Raw genomic sequence first — 19,932 nt, forward strand, 5'->3', positions numbered from 1 at the left:
CCCATAAGGCCTTTTTTAGTGCTTTGTATTTGTAAAAAATGTTTCAGGCTTCTCACTCATGCAGTCAACACAACACATTAATAGTGAAACAGTGTTTGTTTCAGAGCTTTTAAAACGAAACAAGAAATATTCATATACTGTAGATCTTATTTCACTCCATTCAGAAAATGCCCCAATAAACAAATTTACAAGCAGTGATTGCAAAAGTGAAAATAAAAAACCTGCTTGATAATGTAAACTGAGTCTGAAGTGAAAACAACCTGATTCACAACCCACACATGAGGCTCGACTTAAAGAGGGTTACTTTCAGATTTACTTAGGGGGATTTGAGCTGTAACCGGTGTGCCTGAAATTAATGTTAAACTGTTCAATATGGCTTACAGTGTATTCCTCAAGCTACTTATTTGACTATAGACTAATGTAGAACCCTTATAATTGCAAGTTCACTCACAAAGGTAAACCATGTAAATGTATATTATTGTTTTCCTTTATTAAATCTTATCTGATCACAAAGACATGTTGAGATAAAGAGAAGCAGATTAAATTTCTAAATTCTGATTGTTATATTAAACATGTGTATTATGGGGCATATGCTACCGCTCACTTTTAGGAAGATGTTCCTAATATTTTGACATTATATTTTGTCGCAATACCTCTCTCTCTTTATTCTCTCTTCACAACAATCCAAATCAATATCTGCATCACAACATTGTAGTCGCTGCTGGGCTCTGGCTGTTGACAAGCAAACACTTGCAATTGCCAGATAAAAGCTCTAGTGGTGCCATTGATTAACCAAGGACTTCATTATAGTGGCTGCCATTAACAATGCAACCCCATTGATTCAGCCACTGGAAAGGCTGGGAGAGAAATCGGGAAAGATAACACTAAGAGTCGTGGTTTATATTAGATTCACTGCAGGATGCCAGCACTGCTGCAGCGGCATGTAAGACAATGAGCCTCTGTGTAATCCACCTTTTACTCCAAACCGATGCACTAAACTGGTACTTAAAATATCTGAGTGTCACAGAACATTGCCTCCGCTATTTTAGTATTAATACATCATGTTCTGCTGCTGTTTCGAATAGAGGGCAGTGAAGAGGAATTCTGCTGGTGCAATTTAGAGGACTGAAATTATGTATTATATATCATGATCCTAACTATTCTATATTTCATTATATTATATTATGTTATGATCTATTGAACCCCAGGTAAAAGTTACCACTGTATGTATTTAAAGATAAAACAGCAGCAGAACCAGAAGAGAGAGAAAAAAAAAACATGACCGTTTGGTAGACAGGAATACACTTTACTGGATGTGAATCAATGCGTCTGTATGCTCTGCCCGTCATTTCAGGAAGAAGAAAAAAAACGCATTGCGTAATATTGTACTTGAAATAGCTGATGTCAGAAGTAGGCCTATGTCGCTGTTGCATGCTCTGTGATCTGAGTGGTGGATAAATTCAGGCCAAAGGCTGGATGACAGTGGAGAAACAGCACAGCGCTGTGGCCGGAGAAAGTACCTCTCAATACATGAATAATTCCAGACAGCCGATAAAATACAGCTGACACATTCAGCAGCGGAGACTGAAAGGACAATGAGTCCACACATGTAAATAGAAAATAGAAAACGTAAAGTTTGTGTTACTTCGTATAAATATCAAAACTACAATTAATAAATCATATTTTAATAATGGTATCCTAATACCTTTGCAATTCCCCGGTGTTTATGGTAATAAATATTAATCAACATAATTATATAAGAGGCTTTGATCGTGCAAATGTGTTAACCCGTGTCAAATATATCCCGCTGTCTTCACAAGGTCAGCGCAGCGTTTTAAGATGATTTATGTCTGCATAATGGACCGCCTCGTGAATTCTGTCTCGTGACGCCCCGCTTTCTAACTCGGCCAATTTTGTCTTTTCATGCTCGCCTCAAAATATATAAAGGCCATTATTTTCAGCGTTAACGCCAACCTGCGCGCCTGAGCCATAACGCAAAGCAAGTTCCGCTCAAAGCGAAACCGGCAGCTCACGGGTCCCACATTGCCTTTTGAGGAATCATTTGATAGCCCTATTAACTTTCATGTAACATTGTTTCTTGAAGGCATCCACAGCAAGCGGCTCAGTGTCATTACTGCGAGAAATGTGCTTTCATAGTGAACGTCTTTTACAGAAGTCCTGGAAGACACAAGGTCTTAGAAAAGCTCATAAACGCAGAATATTAGGACAAATTAAGCTTCTGTAGGCAGATAATTTTCCGAAATTGGTATTTTGTATTTTTTAAATACAACTACTATTTACTGATGATTGAAAAAATTTGATATTTTTATGATTATGTGTTAATATTTTGTCCAAACACGTGATTACGCTAAATAGAAATTCGCCAAAAAAATACTGTCACAGATTTACTTAAATAAATAAACACGCAGACTTACACGATACTTAATGCAGTGCTTTTACCACAAAGCATATTTTTCCACGAGCCTTTATCGAATAATACACGATGTTTTAAAACTCTACAGAAATATGTCCCTTGCAGGACCTTCGACGATCCATTCAAGCCAGCAAGTTTGGAGAGCGTGTTGAGTTTAATCAATTCATAACGTCGAGATGGAGCCGAACTCACTGAAGGTAACGTTTGTTATCAACCGTCTATTTATTTTATTTTCGCATTGCTCTAATCGCCACCTACTGTAAACTGTGCTCACGTGCCTAATCCACAAAAGTTTGACACAGTGCATTTAGTATGACCACATCTGTGTCATATGTTGAACATCTAAAAATAGTTACATGATACCAATTGTGTGCAGTAAACTGAGATATTCTAATGTGATATTTGCCAACCGTGCGTAATTACGCATGGATGTATGAAATGTTTGTGTCCACTAAGCTACGATTTGTTTACCAAATGAGTTGATAAGCCATTCATTATTTTCTCCGTTTGTGTTTTTCCTCTACAGTGGGTGGGCTCGACTTGCGGTTTACATGGACCATATATATTCTATAAAGCCTTTAAATTTAACCGGGACGGCAAACCGAGGCTTCTGTCTCTCGGAGACTTTTTCTTCGTCAGATGTAAACCGGAGGATCCTATTTGCATAGCGGAGCTTCAGCTGCTCTGGGAAGAAAGAACAAGCAAGCAACTTTTATCAAGCTCCAAACTTTATTTTCTACCCGAGGATACTCCCCAGGGACGGACAGTCACCCATGGAGAGGTAGGAATATTAATCGCCTGATGAATAATAATCAATGATTGGAGGCTTCATCGTGTTTATTATTTGTGTTCTCCTATGTTCGCGAGCATTTTATTAACCAGCATCTTTGCTGCATTAGGAATTGGCAGTGTTTGTTTAGTATCCGGTGGCAGACATTCATAAACCCATGTCTCAATACTGACATTGATGTACCCGAGCAGTTAAAGGATTGACCTACAGCGGTATTTGTTCTCTAGTTTTACTTTAGCCTATTTGCCTATTGTTGTGTCAACTGCTGAATGTGCACTTGTCCAGCTGCGCTCAATAAGCTGCCGCTGCGCTCTATGGGGTTAATTGTGTTATAAAGGGGAAAATCCGCAAGAATCCTGCGCCTAGGCTGTGCCATTTCATTTCTTGGTAAAGCGTGTCAAATACTGACATATGGGCGGAAATTGCGAAATGGCAATGAATGCATGGGGTCAACCTGGCTCAGATCGTTCGGTACAGAAGTTATTAGATATTTTGTAATTCCGCCTGATGTTGAAAGAGGCAAAGCGAGTCATAAAGCATGGCAGAGCACAGCCAGCGCTGACAAGTTTTAACTACTCTCCACGCTTTGCATAATTTTCCATGTGGACATTTCCATCCTCAACAATGTGACATTGTCAGCTCACATTTGTGGCAGCACTTAAGACGCCTCTGTGTTACATTACGCTGTTGTTGGCACAGAAAATCAATAGTTATGATTGACTGTGACCATATGTGGCGCTTGTGATCCGGTTACATCGTTGCACTGAATGGCATTACTCTGATATTGAGAGTTTTTTTTTCTCACCGGCTGTAAAACAAATTATGTGTTGTTTTTATCTGATATTCCTTAACCATCACTTTAATTACGACTCCCTGCTTTTGATCACTTGCGGCTGGATGGAAATATTTCTCTGTTGCTGTTATATTGTTTATAGGGAAGGACAAAGCAGTGTTTGTACTCGACTCTTCCGCTGATGGTTTACTTACATTCTTTCCTCTTGAGTAATAGAGTGGCTATCACATTTCCCTTTCATGAGAAAGGTGGCTATTTATGGGCTGCCGCTTAGACAAGCTATCATCTTTGTGGCAGAATTCTTCTATGAACGGGTATCATCTCCTGAAGCCCTCTCGCTTTAGCCTTTAACACGCTGCAATTATTTAGTAATTACTTTAAGTGCATGCATCGCCGATCTTGAGGCCACACTTGCGCAATGACATGTCAGCTCCACCCCTTACCCAAAGACTTATTTGCAATGCAAAGTGCTTACATTCCAGTCCATTGGTTATATCTGGAAAATATTATATTAACTACCAGAAGGGCTGCAATGCAAATGCAAATCAAATCACAAAGAATCAAGGAAACACAGAATGATTCGAGACGAAAAGCATCTGCTGTATGTGTATTTGGTAACAGAGTACAAGCATAAAAGGAATAAAACCGATTTCCCCTGTATGAATTATGTAGCAACTTGCATCGCAGCACACAATCCGGCAAGCACCAGCGACAGATGCACTTGCTTTGAAGTTGCAGTCTGCTTATAGAATAAACCAGACAATAGAATAATATAGTTTGAGGATGATATATTTAGGGACAATGTATTTGCCTGCAGGCTGACCTTAATTAAAGGGCTTGTCAAACCTCCTGCTCTCAGCAAATCGGACTACTTACTGTACTGTATATTACACAGTGGAAATTGCCCTGACAACTTCCAGTCAGTTTATGACCTTCACTGAGCCCATTCAGATTCTCGCTGACTTTGCCCCATAACACTAATCTGCTCTGTGTGAGTCAGCTAGGAGTGCTTTACAGATGCAACCCATAATCCAAAAAACAAACAAGAAGGGTAAACCAGCCTCACAAAAAGCTGTGATATTAAAACTCATTGGCTGTGCCTGAGTGATGCATGTGTGAAAAGATTATTTGTGTTTAAAATGTAAACACTAGAGAGGCCTTCATTTTTAGCTACACTGGGAAGTGGAGTTTATAAACCTCCCATTAGTCATTTTTCTTCGGGACTCTGGTTGCATATAAAGACAGATTAATGGCTGTTGAGTTACTCTGTGAATCTGTAATTGACTGGCTGAAAATCAAGAGTTCAAATTAGCCTAGTGACTCATACAGATATGAACTTGATAACAGCTCTCAGGAAGTGTTCTATTTTCACAAGGTTTTAGTGCTAAAAGAGCACATCATGAGGTAATGCCACAACTTGGTGTCATTGAGGCTCATGACGTTTATTCTTAGACTAACTCTTGAATATTTTCACACATCCTAAAATGGAAGCAGTGTTTGACATCTGACATGTAAACAACTAGTGCTGTGTTACTTCTTTTCTCCATGAAATCACGACTCGTACAGTATTATCTGAAGCACAATATCATCCAAATACCAAAAAGCACAACTTTTTTTTTAAGACATCAGAACAGCCATATATTGAACTAGCTCACTGGAATTGGATCACTGATTCACTTGTGTTCTCAGCGCTGAGGTATGATGTAATTTCCTGGTTATTTCTCAGGTATTTGTTTGCTCTCAGCCTCTCCTGTGCTGTGTTTGCCATGTTTTGCTGTGCTGTGCGGTGACAAAAAGAACCAACCCATGACCTACTGTGCTTGTTTTTCTTCTGTCACAGGGTTGCAGGTCAATTCCTTTTTAAACGCAGCCAGATTTAAATCCAGTCAGCTTTGGCTCCAAATAAAAATAATGATTCATTGAATAAACCTAGCTCTCGGCGCCTGTGTTTGCTGAATAGTTGATGAACAGACCCAGATAAAATGCATTAATCTATTTATTCTGGGTTAATTATTAAGTCCATATGTGGAGGAAACTTTATTTTTCATTGTATCTCAGCCTGACAAGCAGTGTTTACCTCCACCAGTTGAGCTCTGCTTGTTCTTTAAACAGGCTTTGTGTCGAGTTGCTCACCCATTATGACAAACCCTCTATTGGGGCCTCTGCTCTATTAGTCTGCCTGCAAATGGCCACTGACTAAACAGTCACATGTGTTTTAAAACTCATTGAGTGACACATTATTTCTTCTCACTCCAAATAGCCTGCCTCTCCTGCTGGTACTGCTCGCTGGCTGTAATACTTTCTGTTTTTGGACCCCACATTTAATGAGAGAGCTGTTGTAGATAACAGCTCATCGCACACATCACCCACTTATTGTATACTCTGCTCCAGGCGGTTAATTGCTAATGCTTATCTTATACTATATATCCCACTTTGGTGCAAATACAGCAAGGCACTCTTAATGGGAATTCACGACAACGGTGAATATTTCTGGATAATGTTATATTAATGTGCTATTATCATCACCTCTGATTTCATCTGACCTCTCTTCTCCTCTATTCTGTCCCTCTAGCTGACAAGGCTTTGGCACAAACTCACACACATGCATTCATACACACACATACACTGACAGGCTGGGGACTGCAGCAGTAGGCCAGTATTGATTGCTGTGGAAAACACTTTGGCATGCGTCCAGAGCCATTTCTTCAGTACATGGCAGTATTCCATGCATGTGTTTCAGTGCTTGGAAAGCCAGCTTGTAGGGAAATTAGATTGTATTCATTTGCTGCTTCTTTGATTTTTCCTAAGGGAAAAACCCTGAATGGGTAATATAGGCATCTGGGATGCTAGTTGAGTTAAGTGTAAGTGGCTTAGGTATGCGACCAGCATTTTGATGGATAAGGTCGCTCTGCTGAATGACTCGAGTGTAAATGTGATATGGCTCATTTTTACAGTAATCTTTTTAGAACATCCATACCGCTGCCTTGTCTTGGCCAGTCTGTGCATTATACCAAATCTCCCCATTCACACAACAATGGCAGGAATTTAGAGGTGGGGGGGGGGGCTTTTAGCGTGCATGTGTAGTGTGCTCGTATGTGTGCCTCCTCTAGCCGCAGAACAAGTCATTAACTCTGAACACTGCCCTCCAGTGAATTCCTCACCATTGCTGAAATAGCATGTAAATTATTACCAGCTTTTTAGGATAGTGTAATTTAAAACCTTTAAAACTGAATACCCCAGACTTCAAAGGCTATAAAAAACCCACTAACATTTCCCATTGGTTTAGGAGTTGTCATTCACATCCTTCGCAATCTTCTGATTCTTCTGACCAAACTGTTTTGTGTCTTTGCAGCATTATATCAGTAATGATATGTTACAGCAGCGGCCCGTTTGTCAACACACAAGTTACTTTTTATGTGCTCTTGGGCTTGGCTTTTTCCACTTTGTCATTGACTAACCACTTGAACAGGCAAACATTTGCCTTGATGCATGACTCCAGTGCCCCTGGCTACAGTGGATCGTTATTATAACCTTTTGAGGAGAATACAGCCACAGATGAGAAGCTCTTGCTTAATACTCCAGCCAATATTTCTCATTCCTAACTGTGTTTTCTTAAGTGTGGAATCATCAGGCACTCAGTCTGTTTTTTTGTCTTGTGTGTGCATTTGTTAAAATACGAGAGTACAAAGCTGCTGTGATTCAAGGGAGCTGATGCAGCTTTTTTGTGGTGTCACCTTACATGATGGATTCCTCACCCACTTTCAGAAAGCCTTTGAAAACTCCTGTTATATTGCTATTTTTCTCTGTCATTATAACTGCGAAAGAATGCTAAGTTCATATATCACCCCAGCTCATGTAAGAGCAATCTCTTAATGGAAATGGTGAATAAAAGATGAGTTCAGCGCCCCTGCAGATATTACAGCAACTTTTGTGCACATGAATAAACTGCATGCATTAAGTGGCAGAACATTATGTACAATGATTCTCACCTTTAAATGTTGTACCTTGAACTCTTTCTCATCTTGAGTCTCAAAAAACATATTCTAATTCAATTGTCCCTGGCTTACTCCCCAGAGCTCCCTTTTAATTCCCAGATAAGTTTGTTTTGGGACACTGAAGCCAAGGTCAGTCATGGGTAGGGGAGATAGATAATGAACTCATATTGTGTTTCATACCCTTGTTCTCTCTCTCTCTTCTTCTTTCTCTCGCCTTCTCCTGCTCTCTCTCTCTCCCTCTCTGTCTCCTCATTGTCCATGTCACCATGTCCATTACTCAATTACTAATCTCCTTTGGCCCTAGGAATTCCAGTGCTGACCTCTCTGAGGCAGCAGGCTGAAACCTTCCCAGCATGACAGGAGTGTGTGTGTGTGTGTGTGTGTGTGTGTGTGTCAATGTGTGTACCCACAGTATAGAACGAGACCCACCCACTAGGAGCGTGCACCCCTTGACTCCCGAGCTGAAAGTCCTGTCCGAGCGATGAGACGCTGCGCTGCAGAACGCTGACAGTCAGGAATGTCTCTGTTCGAGCACAGTGGCGTGGATTTCTCACAGGGAATTGTTCAGAGTGATATGGAATATTTCAGGCTGCATTGTTTCTAATCGGATCACCGAATATAGAATTGGAAATGTCCCTTATGTGCTGTTTTGTCACCAGTGCACCACCGCATCCATATAAATTAAATGATATGGATTTTAGTGAGTTTAATTTCAATGGGATTGCTGGAGTCATGGGTTGCAGGAACAGAGTAATCTACAGTTTCACAGCCAACATCTGTTTTTCCCCCACTTTCAGTCCATTATGTGCAGTCATAGCAATAAATTCACTCAGTAATGTTTTTGGAGATATCATTCTGCCGCAGTAATAACATGAATTATTGATAGAAGAACGGAGACAGAATGTAACATTCAGCTGTTAATGTGTCACCTTGCATTTTAACTCAATCATAAAACAAGCAGTTAGAGACTATGCATGTTTATTGATGATGAGGTAAAATTCTGGTAACACATTCAGACGTTTAAGATGTGTAGGATTCAGTGTATAAATGCTCTTAATGCATCTGTGTAGGAAGTGTCACTGAAATGACACCAGGCTGTTTGGTATGTTGCTGATGTGGAGTGTCACATCTTGGCTGTGGGCTTGCAGTCCTCTGACCTATATTATCATGTGGCCTGCTGGCTGCGTCTGCCGCTTTGCTTAACTATTAGCTGCCTAACTAGAAATGACAGGACAGTGTGGTTGGGCAGCATTTACAGAAGAGCAGGTTTCTAAAGCACATCTTAAATACCAAAGCAGTGAGTGGAAGACTCATGCACTGCTTCTGGAATGATTAATCTGTGTTATGTCTAGTGCTGAAATAATTAGTTGATTGATTTTACAGAGAATGAATCAACAACAATTTTAGTAGTAGACAAATCGTTTAAGTCATTTGTTTAGCAAAAATGTAGGGCTACAACTAACAATTATTTTCTAGATTCATTGATTGGTTTATAAAATACAAGAAAAAGCCACAGTCACATTTTCCCTAAAGTTTAAGTTTAAGTTTAGTTTATTGTCTACATTAAAAGGTACAATTGTAGATTAAAATGCAATGAAATGCATCTGCCTTGGTTTATGCCTTTACATTTCTTGTTTTGTCCAACCAACAGTTCAAAACCCAAATATATTTGCTATTATTATGGACACAGAAAGCTAGCAAATACTCACATTTGAGATGTCACAAAAAGAGAAGTACTGGCGCTTTTGTTTAAAAAAATTAATGGCTTTGGGGTGCCTGGGTAGCTCACCTGGTAGTAGCTAGGTCCTTGTGGTTGGGGGTTCAATTCTGGCCTGCAGCCCTTTGCTGCATGTCATTCCCCCTCTCTCCCCTTTCAGTCTAAACTGTCCTGTCAAATAAAGGCCTAACAATGCCACAAAAAAACAGTTGGACAATTGATTAATAGAATTGTCATTTTATATCAGAGTTTTGGACTGTTGGCTGGGGAAAAAAAGAAGTAATATGAAATCTCATTTTTGACTCTCTTTAGAATAAAAGATTAATTGAATCAACAGGTCATACAATAACTAGTATTGGTTGCAGCCCTGGTTTAGTCTTTTCTTCAGTTTTTTTATCGTGGCAAACCAGGCTGGTGCAATGCTGTTGTCATGAGGGTTTCTCAATAACTGATTCCTGTTCCATGGAAACACAGCATATTTCATAATTCTACAGTATTTTCCTGCTTATTTCTCAATCAAATATCATGACTTATGCAACCCACAAACCAGTATTCAGCTCCCTGACTGTACATGCTGCATCACAAAGCAACCCACAGACTTCAGCCGGTGTAAAGTTGGCTTGTAAAGTATAAAAAGAAAGCTAATGGATGTAGCCTGTTGTGGCTCTTTTCATAGACTGATTATATTCTGGACTGTGTTGACAGCTGCTGAATTGCTCTCACCTGTTGTGTTTTGCTCTCAAGCCGAGCAAGTCCCCAAACAGGATCTGTTGACACTCACACGAGGCAGCATGTCATTCAGCTGATTGATATAGAGGAGATGGCTGTGTGTTTTTACGGTTCTCTGTTGCTGTGTGTATGCTCTGGTGTGCTATTGAATTACTTGAAGTATTGCTGTTTGACTCGTACATCAGCAGCAGAACGTTCAGTACGTTATTTTTGTTTCGAATGGACTCTATTGAAATATTTCATGCTTGTGTTTCTGTTTGTGCTGTCAGTAGATCGTATCAAAGTACAGTAGCTAATTCTAAAGAGATAGAGTACAATGTGTTTTTTTGGCTGCAGGCTGAATGCTATTTACTGTTGCTCTACATTATTCAAATGGCCTGCTTTTCTGAAGGCAGAAACAGCAGTCAGTTTTTCATTGCATGGAAAGCCGGTTACAACCACCCGCCACCACTTGACAGCTGAAGACGGCTCATTATAAGAAGACCGAAAACCCATGTTTGATGTTTCTACTTAGTGAGGGAGGCACAGCTATATCAAGCTATCCCTCGCAGGCTTTTCCTTTATAAGGAAATGCTGTCTCGAACTGGTTGGGATTTGATATGCCTGTAGTTGCAGATGATGTGAGAACTGAATATGGGTAATTGTATAGACAGAGCACTCAGAGAGAATCTGAAATGCTGAAAAGTGATCTATTCATGTGTTTGTTTTTAGAATATGGCGACAAAAAAAACAGGAACACTTTGAAATAATTCATTAAAACAGCAGGAAATACAGCTTAAAATGCCAAAAGGACCCCAAAACTTGACATTTAAAGCTTCACATAGGAAGGATTTACTGCAGAGTTGTCCTTTTAGGATTTTATTAGATGGTATAAGTGTAGCTTTGATTGCGTCTTACCTCTTTACATTCATACTTACAGTGCATAAATATGTCAGTAGAGTAAATTAATGTTATTTTAGTGTCAGTAATATACAGGCTCTTTGAGGGGAAATGTGTACAGGCAGACAGATGCCTGGTAAATTGCAGATAACTAAGGTAAACATCAGAGACCTACTCAGAGTGTCTGCGTTTCTGCCTGTACACATCTGTCCTCCAGATTTCCCTGTTTCTGTAATAACCATCTTCCAGCACACTACTCCACTCTGTCGGTAACAAGCACTTCAGCCATTAGCCCTTCCAATGGAAACACATATAAGCATCCTTTCCTCTCAATTGGACTTGTAGTTCTTTGAGTATGAGAGTTATTAGACGGAGTTGAATCAACCTTCGGAAAAAAAGGTTGAAGCACATACTGAGAGAAAATCTTATTAAGTATGCCAACTGAACAGAATAAAGTATTTACACAAAACCACCACAGTTATGTTCAGCTTACCCCAGTGTCAGCCATGCACATCACTGCTATAGATTAACATTTATAGTTTCCTGACAGTGTTACATTAGTTTTATTGAGTGTCAGGGAGACCACTGGCTCATAGCTTTCTACTGTTTATTCATTACACTCTCACTGTAACATTCCTCTACCCCTTTACACTTGGTAAAAGGTGTAATCATAGCCGCTGAGTGTGACTTGTGATTTAAAAGCATACAAATCTCAACATTCATAGTGAATATGGGGAGCCTGACTTCCTAAATGCTAATCAAAAAGTCTAAAAACATCTACGTCCCCATTGACATTGATTTAACTGCTGGCATAAATTCAATTCAGCAATCATCCACGTCATCCATATTCATGGTGCTGTAATTTACTTACATTAATGTGCATCCATAGCCGTAATGCTGCTTGACTCACATACCAATTTAGTTGATAAATAAGGACGTCCTGTTGTTCAGCCTGTTTCCTCTACTAGCTTCTGATTGTGATTGTAATCCTGATCTATATCCTTATTTTAATCTTGTTTTTATTTATTTTTTTACCCTGATTATGTTCACCTTATACTGCCAAACATGACTTACCAGTGGTGGAATGTAACTAACATTTACTCAAGTAATGTACTTAAGTATGCATTTGTAGTACTTGATTTTTACTTTAATTTCCATTTTATACTAATTTTACTCCAGTGCATTTCTTAAAGTCATTACTATTTACTTTTCAGATTAAGATTTTACATAAAATACACAATACATGTATATAATACGATGCAGTACTATACTATTAATCTACCTAGTAGTATCTAAAATTGGCAACACATTGACAAACTATAATATTAAAATGCTTTTACATGTATTCTTCTTCTAAATATATAGAATAATATAGAATAACACTCAGGAATGCGCAATTTTTCATAATGAGTAGTTCTACTTATTTTAAGCACAATTTGCTGATATCACTCATGTATTTTTGCTTAAGTAACATTTTGAATTCAGGACTTTTACTTGTAAAGGAGTATTTTTAGACGATGGTATTTCTTCTCTAAGTTTCAGTAAAGGATCTGCATACTTCTTCCACCACTGTTGCGTAATGTGTAGAATTATGGTGAAACGTACATAAAACAAGTTTTATAATTGAAATGAGAGCTACAATTGAATAAAGACTCTAAGACTTGGTGGATTTTAAAATGGCACAAATCATGTCACCTGAAAGTATCCAACAGTTCCAGTAGTACCACATTCTTTTGTGCAATTATTTACAGAGTAAAATAGATTTCAAATTCATCAAATTTGTCATGTATAGCCTACCTGCAGATGTGCCGTTTTTGAAATATTTACATGTGTCTGTTCAACAAAACTGTTTCAAACTGAGTCCTAAAATTGTGACTAAAGTAAATGATCCATGACCTTGACACAGTTGCATTTATGTACCCGTAATTCCCTTTATGCGCTTCTAAATGTAATTGGGATTCTGCCCCACTTCCTTGCAGCACGAGGTAATTGCAGTGTCTGAGAAGGTGATTGTGCGGCTGGAGGACTTGGTGAAGTGGACGGTACCAGACTTCTCAGGATGGACCCACTGTCTGAAGGCCGAGCCTCTCAAACCCTCTGTGCTCCGGGAGCTGGGGACCAATGGGAGGCGGGAGGCCCTCCACCGCTACCGGGAGAGCACCCTGACCAGTGGACTCAACTTCAAGGATGTCCAGAGGGAGAGGGCACAGCTAGGTGAGCGCCAGCAGATACCTCAATTTCTTGTAGTCTTTTTTTAGGTTATTTTTTAAAGCATGTATTCATTCCAAAAGGTTACTGCAGTGTTTCCAATTTCCCCGGGTTGCTGTGTTGAATGTTTATGTGTTTGTGTCCTGTCTCTGCCATAAATCAGCTTATGTTTATTGTCCTTTGGTTGGTTTAACAAGTGTTGTCTTGACTGGAGTAATTCATCAGTATGTAGTTGGAATTTCTCCCGATATAATGAGCTGAGAATCACACTAATAGAGGCAGGATAGAGGTAATGGCAGCATGTTTGCCAATGCATTACCATCCCACAGTATAACAGCTCTGTTTCAGAGTGTGACAACAACAAAAACAGTCTTGCAAAAATCACATAATTCAGCTGGTAATGTCTTGAATTAATTGTGTCACATCAAACTGGAGTCAATGGCACATCTGCCACCTTCTTATCCATCAGTTCAGATCATAATTTGCTGTGTATCTCAGGAGCTTTAAGGATCATTGCTGTTTGTGTCTGAACGGTTGTGTTGGCGTATTCATCATGTATACGCTGCCATTGAGTGTCAGTGAATGTTTGATTCTTACACTGGGCTCTTGGGGTCTCACGACAGCATTACTTATGAATCAGGCCCAACATAAAGCTGGATGTCTTTACCGATGACTCATCCGATGCAAATAGGAAACTCTGGTATTTGAGCCTAATAATCAGAAAGAACATAATGTTCCCTTTGAAGCCGTTTCCCAGTTATTTGCCTCTCTCTCACATGGCTGTGATGTAATGCCTAATGCTGATTATAATGGCATAATGTAGCTCAGCAAAAATATGCTAAAAATACCGTCACATCTTATCAGGTTCTGGTAATTTAAGCCAGAAATTTAGCTTTATAATCCACAATTAATTCATTTTTAATAATAACTGTATGCTTAAAGCGTTTGTGGAAGTGAAACTGCTATAGGCTTAAAAACATAAGAAAAAAGGCTGGTTTATTGATGATTCTTGTTCTGTTTTCTGCTGAGGATCTTCCAGGAAGAGAAGCTGTGGTGTGTTTCTGTGTGATGCCGTAATGCCCTTTGATTACTTGATATTGCTCGAATCTCATATGCAAAAAGGACAAGAGGATCAATAATGGATGCTTTGTTGTTATTCCAGTAATCAATACGGTTTGATTGTGTTTGTGTGTGTGGGATTTCTTGCTTTCATAAATAGATGTGTCATCCTGCTTCTTAAATTATTTTATGGTCCATATCATGGCTTTCTCTAAATGTGCTGCATCGTCCACATTTTATAAATCGATCTGTTGTCAGTGTAATAACCTAATGATGACGATATTCTTACTGAGGAGTTGAGTGTGTGTGTGTGTGTGTGTGTGCATATGTGTGTGCGTGTGTGTGTTGCTAATGAGTTGTGCAGCCGTTAATGACTCCATCAGGCTGTTTCTAAATGCACTTGTCACTCTGATGGGACACTCCGCCAGAGAATCTGCCCACTCAGCAGAACAGGCTCAGACTCTGGCAGGGCACCAGAGACACACACACACACACACACACACACACACACACACATGCTACACACCGACAATCAGTGGTGTGCATTCACTTATCGATTTGTTTGTTTGTTCACTACGTCTTTGGCGTGTGTCAGTTGTTGACAGTCTAACAATATGAGCGGGGCCGAAAGTTTGGGTGAGTGAGAGAGATCACTAATTCATCAAGGCAAATGCACGTTACTCTGAGCAAGGGTTTGCATAGAAATTTGAAATATGCCACTGCAATGCTGCTGACTACCGGAATGAAATATTCATGTCACAGCAGCAGCAGATCAAATATAAAAGTACCCTTAAAGCGTCCTGTAGCTGAATGTCTGTAATTCTGTGTAATATTGGCTTAGTGACTAAACAGATTTTTTTATCAGACATTCTATACGCTCTGTTTTGTATTGTATTTATAAACAGAATAGCCCATAGTGGCTGCTCGCTGTTTTACTTGAATGTTTTAGTTGCTGATGAATGATGTAGTTGCTGATTGTTATTCTCGGGTTGATCTGTAACCATGTCAGAGAAATTGGATTGTTCCCCATAACAGGATACTGCAGCAATACCACAAGCTGCACAGAAAACCATTGTGAGCTAAAGAGCAATAAAGTGTGCCATTGTTATTGAGGGAAACTGTTCTTTTTTTTTTCTCAAGTGCATATCCTTACTTTTCCTGGCACGCTGCCAATGTGAAATAAATGCACTGTTATGTATTGTGTCTCACAGGCAACATATGAAAAATACTATGAAATATGTATGTTTGAAATAGCAGATGACAATTGTATTGTTCTTGATCTGCACTACACATGGAGCATTATGCTTTGGAAATTGAACTAAGTTCCGTGTCCTCAGAAATGCATAAAGAGTGAAACCAAAGATGCCCGCACAAAGTAAAGTAATTAATTAGAGAAACAAGTGACCTTTGCTGCTGTCCTGCAGCATCGACAGCTGTGACTCTAAAACCTGTGAGGCAGAGAGATGATTGGTATCATAATTCAAATTCCAGCTTTCGCCAGGCTGTGAAACACAATGTTTTAAAAAGAGACCAGGAATAACCATGGCACAAAATGATTAAATTTGTTTAATTAAAGAAACGGAGCAACAGTCTGTTGCCGTGAGTTATACAAGAAGATTGAGAACATGTCTACACTGGAAATATTATGCTACTGCCAGTAGCCGGTTAGCTTAGCTTAGCACAAAGACTGAGAACAGCTAGCTTGGCTCTGTTCAATGTCAACAAAATCCATCTACTTTCAAATCTAAAGCTCACAAATAAACATGTTATATCTTGTTTGTTTAATCCCTACACAAATGTGGTGGGACTAGTTCTTAGCCGAGCTCAGTAACGTCTTCCTCTTGTCTTCAAGGTGTTGTTGCCACAGAGCCAGGCTATCTGTTTCCCCCTGTTTCCAGTCTTTATGCTAAGCTAAGCTAACCAACTGCTGGCAGTCGCCTCATATTTACCATACAAACATGAGGGTGGTATCATCTTACTCTCTGCAAGATAGTGGATTAACGTATTTCACAAATTATTGAATTTTTCCTTTCAGTATGTATTGTTTTTGAAGGATTAATGAAAAAAAATAACAGTCAGTCTTCTTGCTTATAACACAAAGTACATTTAATTACATTAAAGTTTCCCACTTACAGTATTCCAAACCAAGATGACAGTAAAAACATATTTCTATGAGTGCAGTGAAGAGTGATGTATTGTATTTTGCAGTCTTTACATAATCTGGAAAGTAATTCACTTAATCAGGTAATGCAAACTGTCCACTCAGTTTATCTTGTACTGGAGTGAGCATTAGAGCTTCTTTTTACTGTTCAATCCACCAGGGATGGCTTGCCAGGGAAGTTTACATTCTGCCCCTCTCTCCCTAGAGAACTGGCCTGATTTTTTTTTTTTTTCATTGCTGCCTGCCGAAATTGGTTTCTGGTCGTATACTACGAGGCCGAGTGTTGGAGAGCTGTATCTGCTGATACAGTTTGTTGGCTTTAGCCGGGAGAAACAGAGAGCTGTATAAGGAAAATAATAAAAAAAAAAAAGAAAAAAGAATTGCTCTTGCTCACAAAATAGCTCAGTAGGTTTTCTGTCTTGTCTTTCTTCTATTCAAGCCTTCAGCGCAGAAGCTAGTGAGCAGATTTTGAGTTGGGGTCTCGTGGAGGATTATACAAGGTCAAAGAACATTCAAAGAACATACTGTAGATGGTGTTCCTGACTCCTGCTCTCACCTATAGTATCATCAGTAGCTGGTTCATCCCTCAGCAATGCGATGATCAGAGCTTTCTGAGGAAACATCCCATGTAACCATGCAGGCGGAAAAAATATACAGTGTATTACAAAAGCAGCCGCCCTGCCCCTTGACTTTTAATATTATTTTTGTGCTGCACCACCTTTTGAAAATTAATGACACCATAAAATTACAAAAGTAATATTATCAGGTTTATTCTTATCTCTGACAAATGGCATATTTAAGATATTAGATGCTTCCTGCCCCGCTGCATATTTAAACCTTTGTAATTCTGCTGTTTGACCCAACAGATTTATACAGTGAATCACACTAAAGTAGAAGGTGCATGATGGATTAGATATCCCAATAAAATGAGCATTTTCATGGAATATTCAGTAGTGATGGTAATGAAGGTCAGTTATTATTATTCAAGGAAATACATGTTATTCATGCATATCTTTGCTGTAAGAAAAGCTGCAAATTGTGTGCTTTGATTGATGATTTCCATCCAATGCCTCCATCAATATCCAGAGTCAAATTTGACGTGATAGATTTTAATCAAAATGTACTTGAGTTGTATGTAAAAAAAAGTGACATTATGGCATTTTCTTCCTATAATCCTTAATAACTGTCTTTTATTACTGTGCATGTTGTATATTTTAGGCTAAGTACATTACATTACATTCATTTGGCAGATGCTTTTGTCCAGAGTGACTTACATTTATTTCCATACACATATATCAGGAGCAGTTTTGGGTGCGGTGTCTTGCTCAAGGACACTTGTGGACAGGAGGAGCCATCAGCCCGACGATAAATGGATGACCTTCTCTACCAACTGAGCTGCAAAATTGCATTATAAACTGTGTCCTAATTCCATACTACATACTAATTATATAGAGTATATAGTTGTACTATATAGTTGATATACTAGTTTTGCAGTTACATATAAGAAATCAACAAACATCAGCAGTTTATACTAACAGGAAATTAAACACACTGCAACTTTAGAATGGCACTGCTATTTCTTTCTGCACTTTCTGCACTGCTACGTCTGTCATTAATTACATTTTTTAGCTTCTTAATTTCTTTGTGCATTGCCTTGTGGGACAATAGGGTACATCAACAGCACACTCAAAAATGAAGCCTTTTGTTAATACAATCTCGAAGATTTCAGCACCTATGGTGATAAGCTGTAATTGCAGGTATGTTTTGGGATTTCACATCATCTATAGTCATCACTCTTCTCTTTGTTTGTCCGGCCATAGTAACCATGTACTCGCATTGCTAGCAGACAGAAAAAAAACAGTATGCTGCTTCACACACAAGTGAGTTGAAGAGCGACTCTATTGCGTTACTTCCGCCTACTTTCTCTGGCTGGCGAAACAGCCACTGCTGGGTGATGGAAAACACGTCACTAAATGTGCAGCGCTTGTGATTTTTCCCGGTAATGTCACCACACACACCCAGTTTGTAACACTGCAAATGCAAGGGTTTTCATCAGTGGGCCATAGTCTGAATTACCATTTTGTTACCTCATTTAGCGATAGATAGTGACTTAACAGACATTATTACTTTAAAGCTATAGTGCGTAGTTTCTGCCGACCCCATGAGGAATTCTAAGGATAACAACACTGTCGGCGTGTCCACAATTATCTTCACTTGAGTTTCTGCGCGGGAAAGTCACCGGACGACACAATCTACAGAGAGAGTTGTGTGGAGCTGATTGTCTTAATTAGCTTTGTAGCAACTAATTTGGCAATGGCTTGAATGTAAGTTCATTAATATCAAAAAGTTACGCACTAGAGCTTTAATACTTTAATCATGTTGCTTTTCAGGTGTGCACACACCTTATACTCAGAACCAGCAAAATAATGGTGTGTTTTTTGGAATTGGTACACACTAGTACATTACTGTGATCTGAGTTAAACGTACAGTGATTGAGCTGGAAGGTGCAGTAGGCCAGTGAGGGACGGAGTGATATCACTGCATTTATCACTGCATTTCAAGATTCTTTACAGCCTCACCTGCTCAAGGATAACCACTGTATTTTCCTCTGATGCAACATCTGATCTGTATGCCAGGCTTGGCACATACTGTATACCCGAGTTGATATCCCGACAATATTTCAGTTGGAACATTTCAATTTGATGTACAGGGTAGATTCTGTCCCTTTTCAGAGACTGTTCTGAGCGTCACTGAATGTTTATGCGGGCAGGAACTGGTGATAAGGAAACAGACAGATGTTGTCTCCTCATGGTTGATTTGTCTTGGTGACAATACAGAACAATATTGACAATACAGAACAATATTTGGGCCTTTAAGCCACTATCACACATGAAAATGTTTAATGTTTTTTACTGCAACGTGGGAAGGAGTAAAGCATTTTTTTTTGGAAAGGATAAAGAGAAAGTGCCGCGGTGTTACAACAGTAATGCTATGTTGTGACTCCGACAGAAAAGAAGGCTTTTGTAAGACAAGCTTTACTGTACTCCTCCATTCAGAATATGTGGCAGATTGTATCGTTTGCACTTGTTTGCTTTCCGCCCCTCAAACATATTTGCTTCCCCTTCTGCTTTTTTCTGCAGAGCTAATTCTACAAACTGTCCAAAATC

At 39.2% G+C, this 19,932-nt stretch overlaps 1 protein-coding gene across 1 annotated transcript in view; it reads left to right on the forward strand.

Moving 5' to 3' along the window:
• Positions 1-2,581: 2,581 nt before the first annotated feature.
• The window catches only part of arid5b (AT-rich interaction domain 5B), a 71,552-nt gene continuing 54,201 nt past the window's right edge, over positions 2,582-19,932 (forward strand). Inside the window, exons 1-3 of the mRNA XM_028603738.1 lie at positions 2,582-2,631; positions 2,961-3,215; positions 13,317-13,551. Of these exons, the coding sequence (XP_028459539.1) occupies positions 2,611-2,631; positions 2,961-3,215; positions 13,317-13,551 (511 nt within the window). The 5' untranslated portion in view covers positions 2,582-2,610. The remainder of the gene's footprint in view (positions 2,632-2,960; positions 3,216-13,316; positions 13,552-19,932) is intronic.

This window comes from Perca flavescens, chromosome 17 (genome assembly GCF_004354835.1).
Source record: "Perca flavescens isolate YP-PL-M2 chromosome 17, PFLA_1.0, whole genome shotgun sequence".
In the NCBI taxonomy this organism is placed as follows: Eukaryota; Metazoa; Chordata; class Actinopteri; order Perciformes; family Percidae; genus Perca; species Perca flavescens.